The following is a 24,312-nucleotide window of genomic DNA, read 5'->3' on the forward strand; positions in this document are numbered from 1 at the left end:
ACAAGTATACCCTTTGGGCTCAAAGTAGGGTTTTCAATCTTACCATCCTGTTTTGATCTGATTTCAGAATTTGTGTGCTCTAATCTAATCATCAAGATTTGTTTTTAAGAACCACAATAAATCATTCCTACTTCCAATCCATCAGTGCAGTGAATGTGAACATGGGTTACTCTCTAATTCTTTTTAAACCCTGAAGGTTTCATATAAATCTTTTGGGGAGCCTTCTTGGAAATTGGATGGAATGCCAGCAGAAGTACAAAGAAAACACTTTAAACTTGTAGATTACAGTTAAGTATTCAAAAACACATTTAAAAAATATAGAGAACAACTTCATTCACACAAATGGCCTATGTAATATCCAGGATGCATGAATAATCAGTTGTTTGAATATTTTTACGTGATGTACACCTGAAGTTACACAAGGCCCATAATGAATTCAGGTAAAATGCCATTCTGATTCATAAGTGTTTAGGCCATGCAGATTCTACTTCTGTGTTCTTCAGGGGTATAGTACATTTCTAAAGTTCTTGATCAGCGCAATCTAACAGAGGAATCCAAACCCCCTTTGTGCTGAGCTAGGGTTCTGTGTTGGGCAGAGGTCTTCCTCCACCCAGTCTTTATCAACTCTGATGGCCTCCTGCCCAGTGCCAGTGGAGGGAGTCCAATGGCATGGAGTTCCTGCTTCCACCTGCCAAATGCCCTGTTGAGCAGAAGTGCTACTGGAAGGATCCTTGCCAGTGGCAGGCACTGGCAAGCCCTAGAGAACTTTTCAGGGAAAGGACTGGACTGAGTTGGTCATACTGCCGTAATGTAATGGCTTCAGGCTTGTTCCCCATGGCAGGGCTGTGGATGCAGTACAGTCCCTGCCACTCTGGGGTTGAGGTTAGGATTTCTCCCTTAGTTGTTTGAATGTCTGTCCCATTGAAATCATCAGATTAAAATTGACGGGAATGCAGTTTAACTTCTTTTCCTAATATACCTGTAGTAGAGTTGCCATATTTTTAAGAGCAAAAAAGAGGACACATTTGCCAACTTCTACTTTTACCTGATCACTATGACTACTCTCATTTTACATACCCATGAAAAAAGAGAGTGTCTTGGGAAAAGTTGACATATGGCAATCCTATTAGAACACATGCTCCTGAAAAGGATGGCTGCTTCATGATATGGTAGGGCGTCACAAACTGGAGATTTGTCACTCGTAGTTTTACTATTCGGACAAAAGTTGAGGCAGGTAGCAATTCTGACTTTGATGTTTAAGTGTCACTAAGCAGAATACTGATACCCATAAGAAGCCAGAATCGTCATCACGTAGTGATGTAGTGAATTCAGTGTAGTGAATTCAAGTGCTGAATTAAAACAGTTATATAACAAATAAAAAACAAAAAGCACGGAACATCTGTTGAGTAGGGGGGGAAGCAGAAAAACTGGCTGTGGTGGGGAGGAGGAATGGAATGGAGGTCACGGAAACGCATAGCTGGCTGGCTAAAATACTGAACGGAAGCATATATCACTACAGTATTTTGTTGCATGCCCCCACTTGTGAATAATGAAAAGTGACTAGCTAAAACAGAATGTTTCTGATAAGATCCACAAGCAAAAATAAGACTTTGCAAGTGTTGTATTAAATATCCCCAGAGCAATGTGCACATGAGAATCTATATATAAAAATTATATTTCCAAAAATGGTTTCCCTGGACTTTGAGGATATAACTCATCCCAACCTGTTCTACTAACACCTCTTGCAATAGAAATAGTTGTTCTTCTAGATGTCCTTCAGCATTTTATTGAACCAGGTCATCGGAGCATGGTTCACTTCAAATCCATGCTTAATGAAGCATAAGCTATATTAATAGCAGCTATTAAATCTGAAGGAGTTGATAGGAATTTGGATTCAACGTATCAAGTGAAACAGTAGTTCTATGAACTACGAGTGACAAATCTCCAGTTTGTGACGCACTTGAGGGATTTCAGTGTGCCTTTGCTCGTGCATCACAACCTGAACTGAACCAGGTATTTGTACAAGAAGTTCCCTTTAGAATAGAGAGGGGTCACTCCTAAATGTTGGTAAAAAAATGCTGTTAGTTAACAAGGTAAAAAAGAAGAAGTAGGACAGTGTGGACAGTGAATAAAATAAAATATTTCCTCTGACCCACTCGAGGTCACTGCAGTCCTGCTGCTAGTACAAAAGCAAAAGGAGACTGTCTTCCTCAACAAAGCTCACACCCCCTGCCCTTGGTCTTGAGCACAGCAGGTAGAAAGGTTGTTATTAGAGTGGTCTGCTTACACATTGCCAAAAAAGATGCGCTGCATCACTCCAAAAGAGGACACCGATTTGCATAAAGCTTGCCAATGTTAATTTCTGTTTATAGAAGCAAAATTGAAAGTAATTACTGGAATTGAAATAGAAATATGTCTGACCATAAGGGGTAAGACTGATCAAGCAACTTGTGTCCTTGCTCAGTCTGCTTGTCAAGGTGCTCACAGTTGATGGGCAACTTTAAGGCCACTGTTCTCCCTTCTTACGGCTTTTATGTTTAAACTGGACTCCTTCAAATAGAGGTCAGCTGCAAGTCCTCTGTAACATAGGATACATGACCAGCCTATTTGTTATCTGGCTATTTGTAACATTATATGTAGAGATCAAATTGGTCAAGGAAAGGTAACAGTCCATGTTACCAACTCCTGAGACTTTCCCTATTGTAAGTTAGTATTTTGCCCTCTGTTTTCACACACCAAAATGCCAGTTTTGTTGATCTTGAAAGAGTCTTCCGTTCCAAGAATTCCAGGCTGTGCTACTCACAAATTTTGCAGCATTGACTGGCACTGAAACTACTTTAATAGCATTCAGTATTGTTGTGCTGCTGCTAAGGTTTGCCTTTCTTTGCTCTTTTTCTAATATGAACCAGTTATGTAATAGTGAAACCTGATACAATTTCCAGCCGAAGAGCCCAAAGCAGCCCATTTAATTTGTTCTTTCAATTTTCTCAAGCCATCGCCAAAATTTGTGGAATATAACCAGAATTAGGAGCAGATGATTATCTACTTAATAAGGCAGCTTGGTAAGGTATTAACACAATCTCTTGAAGCATTTACAGACTGTTAATTTCATAAATATTCTAGAACATGACAGTAATGCCCTTGTCATTGCAGGTATTAACTTTGCTTAATGACAGGTTATGGGATTTATTGAATCTGTTGCAACAACTGGGAAGTTTTTACTAAGGAAAATTAAAACTTTCCACCCAATACCATTCTGGACTAACAGGTAGAAGTCATTTTTCTATATATTTTCTTCTGTCTTTGTGTAAACATGGCTTTTTAAATAGACTTTTAGCTACAGCATGCTTTTTAATGAATGCAAATATCATATTAAAGCAGATAATAGATAATTTGTTCCAGTTGATACATGACTTACCTTCACGGTTATGTGAGATTTGGAGAAGAAAGTATATCATATGTTGGAAGACCTGGTGTTGTTACAATTGTACTGCTACAACTAACTTGGCTAGGATTATGGAAATACATGGGTGATAGGCTGGATTTAGACACATCAAAGAAACAGATAGAGAAAAACAGGACTCCATGTCGCCATCTGGTGGCACAATGTTTTATCACACAGACAATGCATATAAATCACTTTTTCTTTACCAGTCTAGCTGAGTCCATAGTCGCCCTGTCAGTGGAAGGTCTGTAGAAGGATGTCCACTTGCACAATGGGGCTTTCCCAAGTCTTCTGTCTCTTGTCGCCATGCCTCCCTAATTGGGGGAGTCTTGAGAACCTCCTGAACATCATGATGAAGGAGTAGTGGGGGTATCGTTCCATTCTGTAAGCTGATATACTTGCACAGGTGGAATGTGTAGAAAAGCATGATGTTGAATTCCATTGTGCGTGTGTGCATGATCAAAGGCACTATCATCTTTATTATGACTTCATGTTTTCCGGGACCAAGTCCCAGTTCAAATAAAGACTAATGGCAGCAAAGAGGGTACAGCAAATTACTAGAGTTCATTCATATTACATGTTCCTAACACCTTCAAGAGTTAGTTTGTTACTTCCTGACATATTTCACTTTTACTAAATCGTATACACTGCTGCTTCCTCACTGGTTGGTGAACTTGTCTATGTTGGAAGTGAAGTTGTCTTCCATCTGTTAAAGCATTTGTTCCTTCAGCCAAATGTACCACTTACATCTTGAAATATTCAATAAAACAAGGTGTGTTTGTAGGGGGGGGCAGAAAGGGGAAGGAGTTTATTACAGTGGTGCCTCGCAAGATGAAAAGAATCCGTTCCGCGAGTCTCTTCGTCTTGCGGTTTTTTTGTCTTGCGAAGCAAGCCCATTAGCGGATTAGCGCTATTAGCGCTATTAGCAGTTTAAGGGCTATTAATGGCTATTAAAGGCTTAAGGGATTAGCGGATTAGCTGCTAAAAGGCTATTAGCAGCTTAGCGCTTTAGAAAAAGGGGTTGGGGAGCGAATAAAACCTCAAAAATCGCAAGACATTTTCGTCTTGCGAAGCAAGCCCATAGGGAAATTCGTCTTGCGAAGCGCCTCTGAAAACGGAAAACCCTTTCGTCTTGCGGGTTTTCCGTCTTGCGAAGCATTCGTCTTGCGGGGCACCACTGTATTTGATCTCTCTCCCTAGCCATTTCATGCATACAAAGCATTCCTCATACCAAGCATGCAGTAACTATTGCCTCACACTCAGTATCATACATTTTGTCTCTCACTCATGTATACATACACACCTAAATCTGTTCCCTTTCCTCCTCCAGCCACATATGACTATGTTTTTAAATGAAGAGGACCATTTTCCTTTGGTCTGATTCAACTTACCATATTTTTCTGTGGGTAATACGAAGATTTTTTATTCAAAAATAATGTAAAAAATTAGGGGTTGTCTTATACATGCGTAGTGCAGGGCGATTGTTGGCAGCCACGAGTCAGAGATATACAGCGGTGATTGGGTGGGTGATTGGTGTGTGTGGCAAGGGCTGGTTGGGATTGGCTGTTGTTGTGGCAATTGCGCGGGCAATTTGTGGCTTCTGGATGTGATTGGGCAGACGATTGGTGTCTTCTGTGAGGTGTGTGCTTGTCAGCTGCAGGCGGTCAGGTGGGTGAGCAGTTGTCGGCATTCCCCACCAAAGAAAGCTCAACAACCCTGGGCAATTCCCCCCCCCCCCATAAAAAGCTTAACAACTCTGGGCAATCTCCCCCCATTTTCTTAATTTGGAGTCCTAAAAAATAGGGGTCGTGTTATACACGGGGGCATGTTATACACTGAAAAATACGGTACTTATGAAAGGAAATGGATTTCCCTTCATGCAATGTGAATGGCAATCCCATACAGGGAAGACAAAGAAAACCGAACATAACCATTTATGTGAAATCCTAAAATCATATTTATTGGCCAATTCACAGAAAGTGCCAGAGTGATCACAAAAAAAATATGATTTTCTTTTTTTAAAATATACATATACAGGCCAAGTTTTTAAAACACAGGTTGGTTTTCCATAAGCGTTTGAGAAATCATGTGGTAAAAACCAGAATCTTTTACAATCTGAAATTCAGAATTTATTGTTCAAAGTGACAAAGATTTACATCACAAAGTTGCGGGTAGGAATGGCAAGGGCATAAAGAAACATAATCTATCTACATAACAAATTTAATTTTTCAATCATAATTTATTATGTGATCATTTCTAACTGTACATTTTGTTAAAGAATTTTCTTAAAAAATAACAATAAGCTGCAGATCTATACTATAGTCATCTTCAAAAAAAAGCATTCATATTCCCCATCTGAATTGCATATACTCATTGAACTCCTTTTCCTGCATATATTATATAGATCTACCCTTTTAAAATTTCATTTAGTACTTGCAACAAGATGCTTCCAGATGTTGTTTGATTGCCTCTCATGTACAACAATATATTTAAGTGTAATGAACAAATTAATGCAGAAGAGAATGATTTTCAGACACACAAATGGGCTCAAACCAACGATAGACACAAGATTCCTTTGTATCATATTTGTTTTGTCTCTAATGGTGAATGGGCCGTTCAGTAATTAAATTGGCAAAGGGTATCAAACCTTCAGAAACTGAAAAAAGAATGCCAAAGGCTAGAATTATTGCTAATCAACATGAAGTAACGGGCCACTGTGGAAGCAAATCTTACAAATTAAAACTTTTATGTGAAAAACTACTACATGCTGCATTCTCCAACATGGCAAACTAGCACTTTTACTGTCTAGTTGGTATGAAATACAGTGAAATGAAGCTGTTCTGACCACTTCCCACATCCTTGCATTTCAATGTGGAGACTTGTGGAAAATCTTGGCTGCTGATTGGTCAATGCACTAAATCATAATGGGTTGGAATCAGAGGGGCCTTTCCACAAGGGGACGGCTTTTTCACATTAAGAAGGGCCTTTTCTGGCACATACAAGATCCTAGTATGAGAAAAGTTATATCCAGGTGTGCTTCCTTTTGTGGAAGGCACTGGAAAATTTTCTTGCACTACATGTGCCACAGGGTCTCAAAACGCCCGATTGCAGAAGATCCACACAAAATCACACTATGTCTTCTGCTTGCTCTGCATGACACCTCCAGAATTTCTTCTGCTAGCCTTTCTCTAGAACCAACCCACACTTTTCTGTTCACAAAAACAGCAAAGGAAATCGTGGTGCTCAGTTTGGTTATTTAGTTAGCTAGTATCTCCCATGAAGCTCAAGAAAGCATGCATGGGGCAGTCTCTCATCCAGGTATTGATCAAACTTACTTAGCTTTAATATGGTAGCTATGTCATGGGCCTTCTAGACTTGGAGTGGGGAACCTCTGGCACATGGGCCAATCTTCGCCTATCCCCCCAAGTGTGTATGTTGGATCTAAATCAGTATACAAGGCTGTTTTCCCCAAATGGGAAAATGTGGCATCCTGTGAAGGATGTGAAGGCGGGATTAAACCCCTTTCCTCAGGAGGGAACCGGGGTAGCAGCCAAACTGAGCAGGGTTTTACAGCTGCTCACCAGTGGAAATTAAATCCTGCTCAGTTCAGCAGGATTCCATGCAACACCCTTCCTGATTGCCTCAAATCACCTGCTAAAACAGAGTTTCCTCTCAGTGTTTTAACAGACGGCTCCATGCAAACCTGCATGGCAACTTCTGCTAAAATGATTACTCTTTCAAGGACCATGACCTACCGTCCCTTATCCTACTCACTTAAATATTTCTTCACTTGCTTTCTAGACAGCATTTTTAGACACACCATTCTTATCAAACACTATTATGCACTATTTACACACCCATTTGTTGAGGGGAAAAATGCCTGCTGAGATAAAGGAATCTTAAAACTGTGATAACGAAAGTATTCTGCTTATCCCAGTTGTGTATTGAGTTGTCAGCTGGAATCCACAATCCAATTGTTTGCTACTATGGGTGGTTTTTAGGAGTTGGATACAGTGCTTTACAATAGAAATATACAAGTACTTGCCTTTTTTGTCCTATCCTCATACCCTTTCTTTCCTTCAGTTTTACACTTTCCCCTTTCCCCCTTTATGTTGTGTTCTTAGTAATAAATTGTGGCTTTCTTTACTTTTTCAACAGGAACCCCATCTATTTTGCATTGTTGTTGTCTGCTCACAATAACAATACACTGTGACCTTGACTTCATTAATTTCAATCCAGTTTATGTTCAACCGCTGCTTAGGCAGTTTTCAGATCACAACATTATCTACTGCAAACAATGAACATTAATCAGCCAGGAATAAAGCATAGAGGCCAGAATACAAAGTAATTCTGTAAGGAAATGGACTCAAGACCTTAATATGCAGAGGCGTCAAAGTACTCATCCAAGCAGCCATGGTAACATGTCTCTGCTGCCTTCTCCCTAGTGTCATGGCAAAGCTAGGCACAGAACTACAGAAGGGTATCCAGCTACCTGGTGTCCAAACTAGCCATCTTACTCACATTACTTCTGTTTGGCAGAAGGTGCTAGGACTATTAGGAACATTACAGAAGCATACTGTCTTGGGAGCAGGACTTCATCTCTGCCAGAACACACAGTTCCAGCATCTCTCAGGTGGGTGCCATTGCGGGCCGCTTCCTGATAATGATAGTGCTGTTTGTTTACAACAACCACAGGCTCCAAGTAGCCGGTACAGCAGCAGTGAGTTAGGGCAGGGGCACTCCAGCTGGCTCCAACGATCAAGGCTTACCTCTCTGAAGCCAGAAGATGAAGGTGGAGGTGGCTGGCTGCTGCCATGGCCGGATGCAACATGGAGGATCTGTGCTGCATGGCAAGGCCTTGTGTGGTGAGTCCCCCGCAAAGAAACGAGGATTTCAAGCTGCAGCCTGGCTGGGAGTGTACATGTGCATCTTCCTCCCTGTTAATGAGTGAAGACACTGAGGGGGGAAATAATCTGAACCTCCCTATCTTGTCACGTGATTTTGGTTTCAAGATGGCATCAACATTGGCATCTGGGCTGGCAACTGAGGCGGTGAGTTCCAGCATTTTTTTCCTAGAAAAAAAGCACTTCTTGAGAGTAGTTGCACCACTTACTGGTTTGTCACTTAACACACACAGGCAATGCCCCAGAAGCTAGAAAAATCCTGGATAGATCAGGAGCAAAGAGGTCACCCCATGTTTTCCTATCATATCAGTTGCTTGACCCATTGTAAGCAGTATGGGCCAGTCAATGTATAACCCCAGCATAGGGTATCTCTTCCTGTATTGGCTGTAAATGATAGGCTATTAGGCCTCAACTACATGTTGAATATGTGTATGTTTGTGTGTGCGTGTCCTTGCTCTTTGTACCTTTTTTTTTTAAAAGCTTTCTGTGGAAAACTGTGTTTATGCTGCTGCAGAGTTTAATCACTAGGTAGTACTGCTCGTTTGAGAAAGACAATGAGCTTCTTGTTCACTGTGTCTCCTAAGCCTTCTACGGCACTATGTGACATCATCTCTAATACAAAATGATGCGCTGCCATACCTAAGAAGTGATGTACATGTTTGGTAAAGAAAAAAATTTACTAGAGGCTGAAATAATGATGAGACAGGAATGCATGGATTGAAGACAATTAGGTATTTGCAGAAGCAATAGCAACAAGAATATATATATTCATGTGAAAAGTTTTAACAATATGAGACTGCTTACTCCCAGGTCAGTAGGTATAGGATTGCAGCCTAAATGATAATGAAGAACTGTTACTGTTTAACAACACACAAAGATGCAGATATTAGGACAACCAGTATGCAAGTAGTCTATTGAAAGTTAAACAGAGTGTTAAAAGCATATTTATGATGTACTCTACTAGTTTATCATGTTTTATATTATTCCATTTGAGGCAGTGTAAGCTTAATCCTGAGAACAGTAGAAGCAAGTCTTACAAGTTATACTACTATGTTTATCACTAAAAAAAAAGTGATAGAACAGATAGATGGAATATACATTTTGTGCATAAGGATGCATGTGGAAGATGTCAACATTTGTGAATCTACCATTACTGTTGGATGACTAACTCTTTTACCATTACTCTTACCACTTAGTAGCTGATTCTGAATACAAAACCAGCTTGAGTTTGTGGTATTACTTTATTGTCGAAAGAACAAACATGGCCTACAGCCCACAATCCAATTACTCCTGTGTAGCTCTAACAAAATGAAGAACTGTTATGGATGAAGTGAATTGGGTACGGATGCCATAGTTAGACATGACTTTGTCTGACTAGCTGTTATTCTATAAAACAGAACATATCAATATGTCTCCATAGCTAAACTAGCTGCATAGTTTTAGAACTATATATATTTTACCTTTGGAATAGAATACTTCTGCTTTTTAAAAAAAGTTTTTCTTCTTGTGGTGGTTTTAGGCAGGAAATTGAACTGATTGATAGTCAATGTTTCTAATATTTTTAATCAATTTTTAAATATTGGTTTAACAGGATATTATTTGAACTGGGTGCGAACAGCCCAAATGACTTTGTTGACTGAGTGTTCAACAAATGTTATAAATAAATAAATAAATAAACAAATAAATAACAAATGAGAATGTTTTTGATTTAGATCAATACCATTTCAAAAACAAGATACAAAATTAAATGATCAGATAGAAATATGGTCTAATTCCTAGTCAAGTAGAATCAAAAGCGTTTTGAGACAGCCTGAAAAAAACATACTCCCACTTCTCAAGCTGATTCCACTTTGAATTAATGAATGCTTGCAAACCTAGATTAATTGACCCTATTAAAGAGCAATGTGGTTCAGATGCTAAAACCTTTGGGAAGATTTCATAAAAGTCCTGTGAAATTTTATACCAAAGGAATGAAGTTGAAATATCCCTCTATTTGTTCTCATAGTAAAATATCTATGTCCGTATTAACATCTATTGAACATTTGTCCATTTGAAGTAGTACACATAGACCATTTCAGGGAACAGACAAGTATCAACATGAAAATATCTTTTCTTCATTTTCCTCTTCCCTCCCTGTCCCTTTTCCCTTGTATGTTGAGTGTTTTTAGCTGGTACGTCTGTGGGTTGGGGCTTGTTTTAATGAAGTGCATGTAAGCTGCTCTGGGGGCCTTTTAAGATGATCAGCAGGGATACAAATGATGATAATGGTGGTGATGATGATGATGATGATAAATTTTCTGGAATAATTCTATTCTAATCTGCATCACCTTCATCAATTTAACACTTCCCATTGCAGTTTATTATCAAGTCAATAACTTGCATATAGAACCATAGAACTGTGCAGTTGGAAGGGACCCTTAGGGTCATCTAGTCCAGCGGTTCTCAACCTGTGGATCCCCAGAGGTTGTTGGACTACAGTTCCCATCATCCCTAGCTAGGGGTGATGGGAGTTGTAGTTCAGCAACATCTGGGGACCCACAGGTTGAGAAAGGCTGATCTAGTCCAACCCCCTGCAATGCAGGAATCTCAACTAAAGCATTCATGGCAGAGAACTATCCAACTTCTTCTGAAAAGTTGACTCATGGGAGTCTGTTCTACTCTCAAACAGTTCTTACTTCCAAAAAGTTCTTCCTGATGTTTAGTCGAAAACTCCTTTCTTGCAACTTGAAATCATCAGCTTGGGTCCTAGCCTCTAGAGCAATAGAAAACAAACTTCTTCCATCTTCCATGGGACAGCCCTTTACATACTGGAAGATGGCGATCATCTCCTCCCAGTCTCCTCTTTACCTCGCTAAACGTCTCTAGACCCGTCAACTGTTTCTCATAAAGCTTGATTTCCAGACCCTCTATCCTCTTGGTCACCCTCCTCTGCACACACTCCAACTTGACCTTTGTTACTCTGATTGTTCAGACACTCTTCTATTCTACCTGCTTTCACACCACTCAACTTTCAATAAACTTACTTTCTCTTTACACCATTGCCCAATTAATCTTGGGTCTTGCTGATTCTTCAAAAATCAAAAGGTTACCACCAAAATACCAGTGTTTACTGTAGATTAAAGTAACGCATGAGCCTGCCTTTTAACATTGCTCAGAAATGTCAGATTATGGCAGGCAGATCAGTTTTAAATTGTCACTCCGTTTCCATTATTAAAATATACTGCCTGGCTTCTTGTATATTTCTGGGCACTATTCAGAGTGCTGGCACCTTCTCGCCTCTGATATATATGAACTTCAGGGGATCTACTTTGGGAGCTTCCATTTCAAAATATAAGTAGGTGAAATGTATTGGGAAGACCTGCTCTTTAGTGGTGTTTATGGAACATACTTGCATGCTGTAACATTAAAACTGTTTAATTTGTCTACAGCTTTAATAGCTGAGCTGGGAGGGGACTAATGCTTCCATTATTGTTTTCAAGTGTCTGTGTTTCTCTTTAATGTCATTGTTGAAGAATACTATGAAGTTTTTCATTTGGTTATGATTGCAAGCCACCTTGGAGTCTAGACAGCATGCCAATATTTCAAATAAAATAAAATACTAATAAAGCTGTCACTTACCACTTGAAATAATTATAAGGGGAAGTCTCTGCCAAGGTTACTTAAAATGTTTGTACAGTGAGCCTAAGAATCTGATCACCACACATGATTGTGTTACACCACAAGCAGGCACTTACAAGAGCACTTTAAGACTATGGCTTAATTTGCTCCCACAATTGGCCGTGGCAGTTCAAAGCTTCTTATATTAATCTGGACATCTGTTCTGCTGTGGCTATTTTTCTATCTCATATTTTCCTTCTTTATGCATTGCTTTGACAGGATGCAATTCTAAAGAGTGGCTTCAAAATACTTTAAATAAATAATCTTGGTTCTCTGGTGAGCTTTTGTAGACCAAAGGACATCATCCAATGAAGGTAGGAGCAGGCTTGAGAGAACCCCAAGGCTGTCCGAAAAACAAAACCATTAGGGCGAAAAGTATTTATTTTGGTGGGGAATACCTCAAAAGAGCCCAGTGAGGATTGGGTAGGGATGGGTGTACGTGCCAATTTCGCTTTCTTGTTTTTCCAGTCTTTCTTTCAGTTTTCCACACTGCCACAACAGTTTGCATTTCTTTTTTATCCACATACTACGGCAATTTTCTCCTAATGTACCCAATTTTGTACTTAATTTTGCCTAATAGCTACATTTTTGCAAAGCATCTTTGCATGTTATTTAAAAAATATAATGGATGTTTGTATGTTATTTTCACCAACATGCATTTTTTTTTTGCACCCTTTACCCCAGTGTATGCATTTTTGTGCAAATTACTTGGCTAGATAATTGTACAACAAAATTCAAATAAGTGTTACTTTCAAAAGATGACAGTGTTTTTGTTTGAATATTGTTTGGGGAAGAATGAATTAGGTAGGTTTGACTTCAATTCATATTGTACTGAATTTCTCCCGCATCCCTAGAACTGTTTAGTGGGCATCAAAATGCTGCCCTATAGTTGAGAGGGAGAAAACGTAAAACAAGAAGAGGGAGTTTTGAGTGAAGTAGCTGGGATCTTGAATAGGGAGCACTCTGAACTGTAACATTATTTTGCAAGTCTCACTTGTCAGACATCAAATTTATGCCTCCGGAGAAAAATTATTATACAGCTGGCATCTTTGTCCAAAACCCAGTTGAACTAGCATGCGTTGATGAAATCTGATTGGATGGAGAAGGAATGAGTCTCTGTTTCTTAAATCTATTATCCAGGTTTCACAGCACCAGTCAAGACTTGAGGAGTGAGGAGAGGGTGGCAGCTGTTATTTCTATGGATTTAATGCCCTCACCCATCATGCTTAAGTATCCTATATAACAGACAGCCACATTTTCTTGGTCTAAGAATGTAATTTCTTGTTTTTATACACCCATTCCCAAAACACTATGGCTTTTCTTCACAATACTTGGGATTAAGCTTACTTTACAGATGTGAGGTTTCATTCCATTAAACATTTTCCCAGCACTCTGCAGCCTCCACAGCTGCCTGGACTTCCTGGGCTTCCTGATTGAAGTCTGGAAAACCTGGAGGGTTTGCCATTCCTCGCATGCCTGGGATTGTGGGCTTGCCAATTTGGGTTTGCCTTTCCTATTGCTTAAAAACAAACTAAGAAACAAACTGATTTATTTTAAAATGAAAAATCTTCACTTGAAAATCAGCAACAGCTGACTGCTGCACAGTAAGCAGTCACTCTGTCTTCTTGTGCTTACAGAAAAGCCCAGCTGAGAATGTTGTGGGGAGTTCAGTAAAGGCAATCACCCAGGAAGGCTGTACACTGTAGACCACCAGAAAGATGATAGAATGGTAGAATGAAAGAAACGACACTTGTAAACACTCCTTAGCTACCTTAAAAGTAAGGTAAGCACAAAACCTTTTACCTACAAGAATTTCAAAGAATTGTTTAATGTGCTTTTGAATGCAGCATCTTTTTTCATCAACTGATGGCAAATGTTTTAAAAAATGGGTTGAAGCAACTTTTTGGCACAGCACTTGTAAAGAAGAAGCATTTTACTGCACCTAGTGTTGCCAAAGAATACAGTTGGAAACGAAGAATATAAAAGCCTTGCTTTTGGAATATTTAGGAATAAGTGGCATTTTTTAAAACAGAACAATTTCAAACTGCAAAATACATACTCATTAAGAACTGTGACTTTCCTGCATGAAGAGACATTAAGAGCCAAGTAATAACTGACATAGGGGACGCGGGAGACTCTGTGGTCTAAACCACAGAGCCTACGGCTTGCCGATTGGAAGGCCGGTGGTTTGAATCCCCGTGACGGGGTGAGCTCCTGTTGTTCGGTCCCAGCTCCTGCCAACCTAGCAGTTCAAAAGCATGCCAAAAAGTGCAAGTAGATAAATATGTACCACTCTGGCAGGAAGGTAAACAGCGTTTCCGTGCGCTGCTCTGGTTTCGCCAGAAGCGGCTTAGTCATGCTGGCCACATGACCCAGAAGCTGTATGCCAGCTCCCTCGGCCAATAAAGCGAGATGAGCGGCGCAACCCCAGAGTCAGCCACGACTGGACCTAATGGTCTGGGGGTGCCTTTACCTAATACCTGACATGACATATTACAAAATCTGAACTATGTGCCTTTTCACTCTGCTCAAGGGAATTGTGACTAAAATTCTCTCACTTGGGTGGCTAGGCAGTACGAAACAGCACTTAACATTTAATAAGGTTTCCCAGAACTCCTTAATACAAAATAGGGAAAACGATAAACATAAAAATGAAACAGCAACATCTGATGCTTTCCTTTTTTGCAAGATCAATAAGAGCATTCAATATCTCCTGGTTCCTCTTTATTTTCTTTAGTAATTCTGAAATGCATTTCATCTTGTTAAATATCCTTTGCAGAAAATCCAATTAAAGTGGACAAAAGAACAGTATTGGGTTTAGATCTGATTATCCATATGTGTATATTTCTCTAACTTTAGAAGGATTTGGATGCAGTTTGCACAGAAAGGAAGCGCAGTGAATCTCTGATTCATAGCAAAATGGATAGATAATTTCCTATGCATTCATCTGCTTCCTGACATACTCCTTGAAAAAATTCTTTAACTACATAAAGTAACTCTGTGATTTGTGTTTAAGGAAAGCTAGTGCACAAATACGCTCGAAAAATGTTCATTTCCTTAGGGATTCTTTTCAGAAGACAACATATCTCAGATCTTCTGAAACACATTCACAAAATCACACTATTAATTTTCCTGTAGCTATCTTTAAATTGAACTTCTGTGGTTAGGTGAATATGAAGAACTCAGTCGTGGTTACTGTTTCTGACAGCAGTGCTTCAATCGGAGTTATATTAATGTGTGTCCCTTCGCTTCGCTCCCCTCCCCATTAAATATTTGAGGGGCTGCCCCCCTCAAAGTTGATGTGCATTGCCATTCCAATGGTGTGTGTACACTGCATCATGTGATTGATTATGTGGGGTGGGGCTTACCTGCCCCCCTGTCAATTATAAGAATGGTCTGAATGCAGTATTATATGATGGGAAAGGCAGGTTTTCAAGGGACACTGGATCTGTACCTAGACTTCAGTGACACTAGCATTTCACCCAAAGTCTTGGGGATAAGTGTCCAAATCATGTACTCAAAATTATGAACATGATAAATACACACACACAGAGGCAACTCATGTTTGCCATTGTTTTCCTTCAGCTCATTTTCTAATATCCTCTCTAGATCTTCTTGGAGGAAAGGCGCAATACAAAAAAGTACTAAATAATATAACAACTGCATTCTTTAGGAACGTGGTAACTACACAACTTCAATAACTTATTAACCTAGCCTTGGAGCACCATCAAGTTCTTTCTTCTCCTGCCTAACAACCATTGAAGGCAAAAGACACTGGAGGTTCTTTAATTCAACACTTGCATGTGGTCAGTCAGGGCCAGCATTTAAGTAGACTGCAGCAAAGGAAGACTGTAAGAAGATGCCAATTAATTAATTTTCAGCTGCCATCCTATAGCCCTCACATGGAATTAAGCCCCATTGAACTCATTGGGGCATACTTCTGAGTAAACCTGCATATAGGATTACACTGATTAACATCCACGATTCTTCTCCTGAGTGCTATTTTTCTAGAAAAAGAGGTGCCGGAACTCACCATGAACGCCTCCTTTGTTCTCTTATAATGGCAATGGCACCCACTTGAGAGGTGGTGGAACTGAGTTCTGGCTGAAAAAGGCCCTGCTTCTCCTATTCACTAATAATAATCATAATAATCTGGCAGAGACAAAGCAAACATGCCAAGAGGCATAATTTTAAAATATACGCCATAATTTGCCCAAAGGGGAGCGTCCAATATTTATATTAATATGTTACCAACATTGAAATTTCACTATTGTTGCTGTGATAACTTTAAAAAGACTGATTACTCTGACTTTCTGCCTGCCAGTTTCCTCAGGCTCATAAAACAAGCAGGTTTTCTTCTGCTGTGTTACTGACAGGGGAAAAAAAATACCTAGTTACATTTCATGTGTCACATTTCAAATGGCTGCGACACCTTTATTCCTGTCCAAGGGATATTTGCCATCTGTTGCTGGTACAGAAGTACCTGAGCAAGGAAGCAGAAAAACAGCACACAGAACACTGGAGGGGAAGAGAAAGCAACTCACAATGGCAGAGCAAACATTAATCACAAAAATTGGGATGTTAATCATATGGCAGGCATCAAGATTTACTACACGCGGTTCCTTTCCCTCAAACAAGGCTGCTGAAAATTGGCTACATGAAAATTAAATTGCGCTATGAGCATTACATTGTTATTTTCAATAAACAGGCACAACTCTCACACATTTATAATTAATGTAATCAGCAGCTACCTGGAGGGTGTGCATTGGATGATCATATCTCAGTTTAATAAATCAAGATAGGAACAAGAGTTTTGTCCAGCTACTCAGACCCTTCATGGCATGAGCAGTTGAACCATATGATTCACCATAGTTCCCCGTATTATTCAAAATTGGGAACTTCAGTTGCCAGCCATGAAGCAAGGATATTGAATCAACGTCAAACCATTGTTTTAATTACCCGGGCTTCTTCCAAAGCAGATATCCATAGTTTCCCAGTTTGAATGATATGGGACTCTACGGTTAATAACTGTCCTTGGTTGACAGCTCATGCTGATTGAATGGGTGCAAATTAAGACAAAACTGGAAACTATAATTAGAATCTTCCTGGTTTGGTTGCTTATCCATGAAGGGAAGAGCAAAGGACCTGCATATGCTATGCAGGCAGAAGGCTCATTCATACCTCAGCTTTATAAATCAAGATAGGATTATCAGAACATGGCCTTCGTAAAATGTGCCCATTTTCAAATCACTAGGTGATTACAGAACCTGTGGTCTAGTTTGTAAAACTTGGCTTAATAAGCATTCTCAGGCTCCAGAGGGAAACTTTCAGCTGCTTTGCTCCTCTCTTGCCTTTCCTACTGTTGTGCTGCATGGAGCTAAGCCAACACTTGGCTTATGTGTTGTCCAACCATGACTCATGGCTATATGCTTTTCTCACAAATGACAAGTTGGAGCCCTGAGTCCTTGTCCTTTTTGCATGGTCTCACTAAGCCTAGGTATGGCCCAGCCTCCCATCAGGCCAGCTTTGCTATGTAGCAAATGTTGCACTTCAAACAGGCTGTAAGAAGAGATGGGACAAGTGATTTTAGTTGCTGAATCATATGATACATAATGATTTTTTTTTCTTTTCCTTTTCTTACCTTGCCCTTTTTGTACACATGACCTATTATCTGACCACTCAAATTCACAGACATGCCTTGTAACACAGACCTTAGGATCCATGTTCATACCAATGATATCTCAAGTGCCTTTAATTATTTAGGCACCACAAAATTCCCATTGTATCCTAACACAACTGGGTTCCTTGGAAACTGCTGTCCCTGAAGGCCTTGGACCTTAGTTGTTGAGCATCTAGATATCAGCAAACATGAAACTATGTGCCTGCATTTCTTAATACTGGCCTTAATTGGAACAAAATGTTGGCAAAGGCCATAACCCTCAAAGTCTGCACTTGGCTTAGTGGCTTCCCAGATAAACTTATTTTCCACACAGATTTGCTCCAAATACACCTTGCCTACATTTGCCATTAGCCCTCCTGCTGCAAGCCCTCTTTTTCTTTTAGCCTTCTGACAGCCCTCTTGTTCCTAAATGCTGCAAGTTTTGTATCTGAAAAGACAAACTTGAGTTTGTTATTCTTCCTCTGCATCATGTTGCTTGCATTTATTGGTTGGCGAGTCTTCTAACAGATCTAAGATGGACAATGACACTCATTTGGTGTGTCCAGTACCTTCTACTACATATTGTGCATTTACAAATGGAACATTTCTGCTAATGCACCCAAGGATTATAAACCACTCCACACATAAACATGATCAAGCCAAGCATCACCCTCTCAAGCACAGGGAATAAAATCAGCTCTGTAGACACAGCAACCATATACCCAAAGCATCCCAAGACTTGGGACTTTGACGCAGCAAACGATATTGGTCTTATAGCACAGAAAAGTGTAAATGTATATCTCACTCTGAAAGACCACAGATACTCCTATGGAGCACAGGCAATCTCAGTACAGATTAAGATAGATATCGCAGAAAGAACTGGAGTAGCTCTGGTCAACTGAAGTGTTTTCATTAAATAGAAAGGCTACATGTTTCTGAGAAGGTGCAGATGCCTGAAATCCTTTGTTTTTGATCCCTAAATAATTGATAGTTTTAAGCTAAGAATCAAGATATCACCTTGTAAACAAGGAAACAGAAATGAACAAAAGGAAATATAAATCAGTGACTGTCAGACATACTGCTGAGAACCAGGGGAGGGAAAATTTAGCACAATTCTTCCTGTTTTCACCATTACTGTAGAATTCTAGATGAAAATAAGAGTTTCTCACTATATGAAGCAGAACTGGTAGAGCATTTAACTCAGGGTTAAGGAACTGAGATGTTGTTAGACTCCTTCCAGCATCCTCATCTAGCATAGTCAATGATCAGAGGTTTGCAGTCCAGCAACATCTGGACAGCCAAACATTCTCCACCCTGATTTACAAGGATGTACCATGCAAAGTATGTGGATGATAATATAGAATGCATTTAAACGTAAGAGCCTAGCAGGATCCGGCTGCTGGATCAGGCCAAAGGCCTATCTAGCCCTGCATTCTGTTCTCTCAGTTGTCCATAAGCAGAACATGAGCAAAATAGCACTCATATGCAGAGTACAGAACAATTGTGTAAAGCTACTGTGGAGGGAGTATTGGCTTTGAAATCAGAATCTGGAAATATTTACAATTTTAAAAATAAAGCAACTTTGCCTTCCATAATGAACCAGCATAATCTGAACAGATTTATTTTTAATAACTAATTACAGATTATTGGTATTTGTTTGAATGCCCAGTGCAAGTAGATTACAATGGACTTGTCTGTGCAGCTTTAATACAAGTCTTGCATGTTAAACCTTCATCAGGTACCTTAGCATTTTCGTTCAACATATTCATTAAAGCATTCTCCCATGTGGTCCTCTTGAGAAATACATCGTTCTTTCTTTCCCTTTTTAATGTAAGAAGCACAACCAATGTTAACAGATTTAACAATTCAACTCGACACTTGTTAGCCTACAGAGTCTAATTGATTACAAACTTCTGAATGTAAAAAAATAACAATGAATGGCCTATTCATGAAGCTGAACTTTTCCTTCCTTTTCCAGTCAACTACGGATTAAGAGAGCAATTCTATCGCAAGATCTCTGGGATGGACGGGTTAGGTAAGTGGATCTCCAGCTGAGCTAGTCAGGCTTAAACCCCCAACCTCAGCTCTGCCAGATATATACTGGTGTATCTCCCCCATTCCAGCTAGCCTGGCAAACCTTAAACCAGCATAAGAAAACAGGTGTTCTGGGGGTGGAACCAGAGTGGGAGGACTTAGGCTGGATCCTAAGTCCATTCAGCTCAGTCATGTTACCTGGCAAAGAACACTCTTTTAAAGGCTTGCTTCCCCTCTGCCAAGCCTAAGCCTCGTCATTCAGAAGTAGCTCCACTGCTGAACAGAGTTTGGACTGGGTGTAACTTTACACCATCTTGACTTACACAGGCTTGCTTAACACCAGCGTCTTGTGTACAGGATTGCTTCCTTTGGGTGCATCCGAATGGCTGAGCACTTCTGAGTATCATCAGAATTTTGACACACAAGTGTGTCATTGCCCTCTCTGGACCTCTTTGAATCCACATGGGGATGATAAAATTTGCTGCAGTTCTCAAAGTTAATTAATTCTTATGCTGGTTTGGTAATCAGAAGGAAACTTTTTTTTTTAAGTAGTAACTTAAATTTAAAAATTCAATTTATATTTGGGAAGTGTTAATTTATTGTCAGGACATTTAATGTAGGCTGCTAAAACAAAACAAATTTAAATATTGGTTCCCCCCTCCCAGCTTACTTTGACAAAGAAATATGGATACATTCTAATACAGAAATTATTTAATTGAGGACTTGCCCATGGGTTAACTAAGAAGGCAAACCTTTCTCTCTCATTTCCCTGCTTCTCCTTTAAAATGTTTCAGACCTCATCCATAGGTATGAAAGACCTATGGGCTCATGCCTGGATAATATTTAATCTCATAGTGCTCAAATGAGCAGCCCAGATAGATTCTCTTTAGCCCATCCTAGCTTCAAAATGGCACTCCTATCCATGAACCTTAGAATGTCTGTAGTCTTAAACTCTGGCAGCTAGGTAGCAGGAAAGAACTTCCTTCCTTCCTATATTACAGCTCAGTGGTTAAGCATCTGCTTTGCATGCAGCATGTCCCAGCTTCAATCCCAGGCACCTCCAGTTAAAACGGATTTGCTAGCAAGTGACGGTTTCTGCCTGAAACCCCGGAGAGCTATTGCCAGTCAGATTAGACATACTCGAAGACAGATGTACAAATAGTCTGACCTAATCGGAGGCAGCTTCCTGCACTCCCTTTGCTCAGAACTTATTCCTGGAGAAAATAAAATAGCAGCAGCAGCTTTTCTCCACCAAACCCCACAGACTGCTCTAACCTCTGTTAACATGTTGATGCTTTCTTGTCACAGGGTGATGAGATGGCATTCCTCCAAAACTCAGGTTGAGATAAAAAATCAAAAGCAAACACAAAAACCTTTAGGGGGGGAAATATAAAATTAGAAATTGGAAACTAAAAAACAACGTTCTTTGCTTCTGCATCAAAATGCATTGGCTTCTATATGTCTAAAATATGCACAGCATCAAGTAATGCAGTGCTCCACAATCATGTAGCTGCAAAGACAGAGAAAATCAAGGGGGGAATTATACAACAAACCACACAGGCATGCCAATGCCTTTTCAACATTTAGAATACAGTGGTTGAGGAGAGGGAACCAAAACTACCCTATATTATAAATTGCATTTCCTCCAAAACTCTACTAGTTGTTTTTGCTTTAAAGTTCTGTGTTTCATTATCTTGCACTTTCCAAACATGCCTATCCTTCAACAACAAAAATGAAACCAGTCTGGGGTTCAGATGAGAGACCTTTCAGTGGTAGCCTTGTTTGCTTGGTGCCCAATATATTTTGGTAGAAAACAGAACATACCAGTTCTAGCTGCAGAAATAAAATCAGGGTCTGTCTTTCTAATATGTGCTAGGTAAAATTCCCCTAGGCTACATATGTTTAGATCCATACACACAGCACTTGTCTAAATCTCAGCCAAGCCAAGCTATTGTATAATGCTGCCATAAGGTATGTCAACAAAGTAATGATTTACAGTGCAGAGAATAGATTTTCTGTGTAAATCAGAAGCAAAGGTCTTAACCCAAGTAACACTCCAGTCCAACCTATATTTTGCATGATATAACATTGGTTCATCTGTGTGATAGAGGGAAAAGTCATCACATGCAAAGATTGGATAAGGATTTTCCCCTGCCGAGTTTGAACATTAGCAGTGAAACTGATTATCCATTCCTGTGTGTGTTTGGGTATATGTCACACCCACACCCACACACCCAATTTAAAGTACTCTGAATCCCTCTTGCAGAAGGCAATTAATTAAAACAGAACAGTGGAAATGAGAGCAAATTAATGTTGCCCTAATGAGTAGCACCTACATTTTTCCTTCTGAACATAGGATTCTTAACCAAAGTCGAACCAAACCCAGAAAGGGGGTATATGTCGACTTGGACTTGAATTCACTTAAATAGAAAAAGAAAAGCTGAACTGTATCATTTATGGACTGGCAAACAGGACTTTTGCATATTCTTATTTATCTTATTAGACGATATTGGAGTTTCCTGGAAAGGGAGGTGGTAAGGAACATATGGCGTCAGGTTGGTGTTATCACAGGTGAGACATAAACAGTTGTACCCTGTGCTTTTACCAGGTGCCATTACCCATACACTAGGAAAGGAATAACTATCTGGAGCAGTTTGATACAACTACATCAAATTCACGCAATGCAGTTCTCTCATCTGAAGTCAATAGAGTTAAATCCTGCCAATTAACTCATAGATCCAAGATGGGGTTGACGCAGTAGGATTGACTCAGAAATACACAGTATTGGTGTATACAAAAGGAGCAATAAAACTAAGGGTTTCTAGTAGGGTAGTGTTGAATCATCCCACTCCAGCTGATCTTGCCTGGTTGCATTTTGTTTGTCTCCTTTATTTCCAATAGCTGCTTCTTCCTCTTCCTCCTCCTCCTCTTCTTCCTCTTCACTTTCATCTGATTCAGCACTGGTTGTATCTTCCTCTTCCTCTTCTTCGCTTTCTTCTTGTATATGACGAGGTTCTTCATATTTCTGTATTGTGCAGGAACACAGGGAAGAGCTGCTATTAAGAGATTAGTTGTACTACTAAAGGCTAAAAAGGTAATGGGGGAAGAAGTTTACTGATTTTAAAAGTGAGATGAAGTACTAAGAAGCTGGGATTCTGCCTTCAGATGCTTCAATACACAACCATAATCTGACAGCTCCTATTACCCTAATGGGGCTGCGCTAGACTGCATGGAGACTTATCTATCATGTGATAAGTGAAACTGATGTTCATTGCAAGAGGGGGCAAGCTAAAGGATAGAGCTAGAAAACAAAGGTAATTGAGGTGTCAGTCAATCACATATGACCTGAAGTCTTCTCTAAAATAGCAAACTCAGCCTAAAATAATTATTTATAGAAAGCAATTATCCTGAATAATATCCACCAGTGGCTGACTGACAGAGAGCTCCAAATAATTAATGTCCTTCCCACCCCCAATATAATAGGTCTTGATTGAAGTCTGAAAAAAATGAGTTCTGTGAGTGTTACATGCTCCTCCAGGATTATCAAACAAGGTTCCTTTCAGTGATGTGAATGAAAAAAGAGCTGCATATTGACAAAAGTCAAGACAATTTTAGACCAAACCATCGTCCTCTTCAGTAGTGTAACAGCTGCCATGATCACTACTATTAGATTGCCAGGATCATGTGGAAGAAGCCCATGCTGTGGCTCCAGTTCTAACATTTTGCTGGTGTTAGGATGGAGCTGCAGAATAGGTTCATCCCATATGACGATGTGACTCCAGTATTATTAAACTGAATTGCTGCATCTTTCATACAACTAAAACGGGAAGGGGCACACTGAGGCAGCTACACTGCTGAAAATAATATTGCAGGCATAGGCAAACTCGGTCCTTCAGCTGTTTTGAGACTCCAGTTCCCATCATCCATGACTACTGGTCCTGTTAGCTAGCGATGATGGGAGTTGTAGTCCCAAAACATCTGGAGGGCCGAATTTGCCTATGCCTGTAATATTGGAAGCAGTTCTTAGGCATGCTTACACCTCCTCTGCAACTGGAGAGGATTAATCCTAAAGCTGAGTAGCAGACTGGAGAGAACCCTTTGTCATATATAATTCCATGATTTTTTCATTTTCAATGTAGCAAATTATCAGTCCAAATAATCAATTACATTATTTCCCCCCATCAAGGACTTCCCTCAACTCCCCTCTCTAATTTCTTTGCACATATTGTTCTCTGCATGCTATAAAATTGTACATATCCTTGTCTTATCTATCATGTGTTCAACTAATAAATTTGTGGATGTTTATTCAAAACCTGCCAAGGAGTCCAGATCATTTTGTTGCCTTGATTTTAGGGTTTTCAAAGAACTGACAAGCCTTTTTCAAAAGTTCCTCACCACTGATGCTGAGCAGAACATTGACATATCCACTACTCTGGTCTCTTGACCTCTATACTTGTATGGCAGGAAGTCTAAAATGAGTGCCTAGGTGTGTACAGCTGCACAGACAATCTATGCTATCTGAAACTGCGATTGTGCAGTTTCAGACTGTGTAGTGTGCCCATACTTGTACATGTGTAGGCACCTCTTTCATACCATTTGTGTATGGGTCATCA

The 24,312-nt window shown here is 39.8% G+C and overlaps 1 protein-coding gene across 1 annotated transcript in view; it reads right to left on the reverse strand.

Annotated features, from left to right (window-relative positions):
• Positions 1-5,549: 5,549 nt before the first annotated feature.
• The window catches only part of CLSTN2 (calsyntenin 2), a 325,747-nt gene continuing 306,984 nt past the window's right edge, over positions 5,550-24,312 (reverse strand). The window contains exon 17 of the mRNA XM_083442659.1: positions 5,550-22,724. Coding sequence (XP_083298785.1) covers positions 22,521-22,724 — 204 coding nt within the window. The 3' untranslated portion in view covers positions 5,550-22,520. The remainder of the gene's footprint in view (positions 22,725-24,312) is intronic.

Source organism: Podarcis tiliguerta (genome assembly GCF_965153285.1).
Source record: "Podarcis tiliguerta genome assembly, chromosome: 5".
Lineage (NCBI taxonomy): Eukaryota > Metazoa > Chordata > Lepidosauria > Squamata > Lacertidae > Podarcis > Podarcis tiliguerta.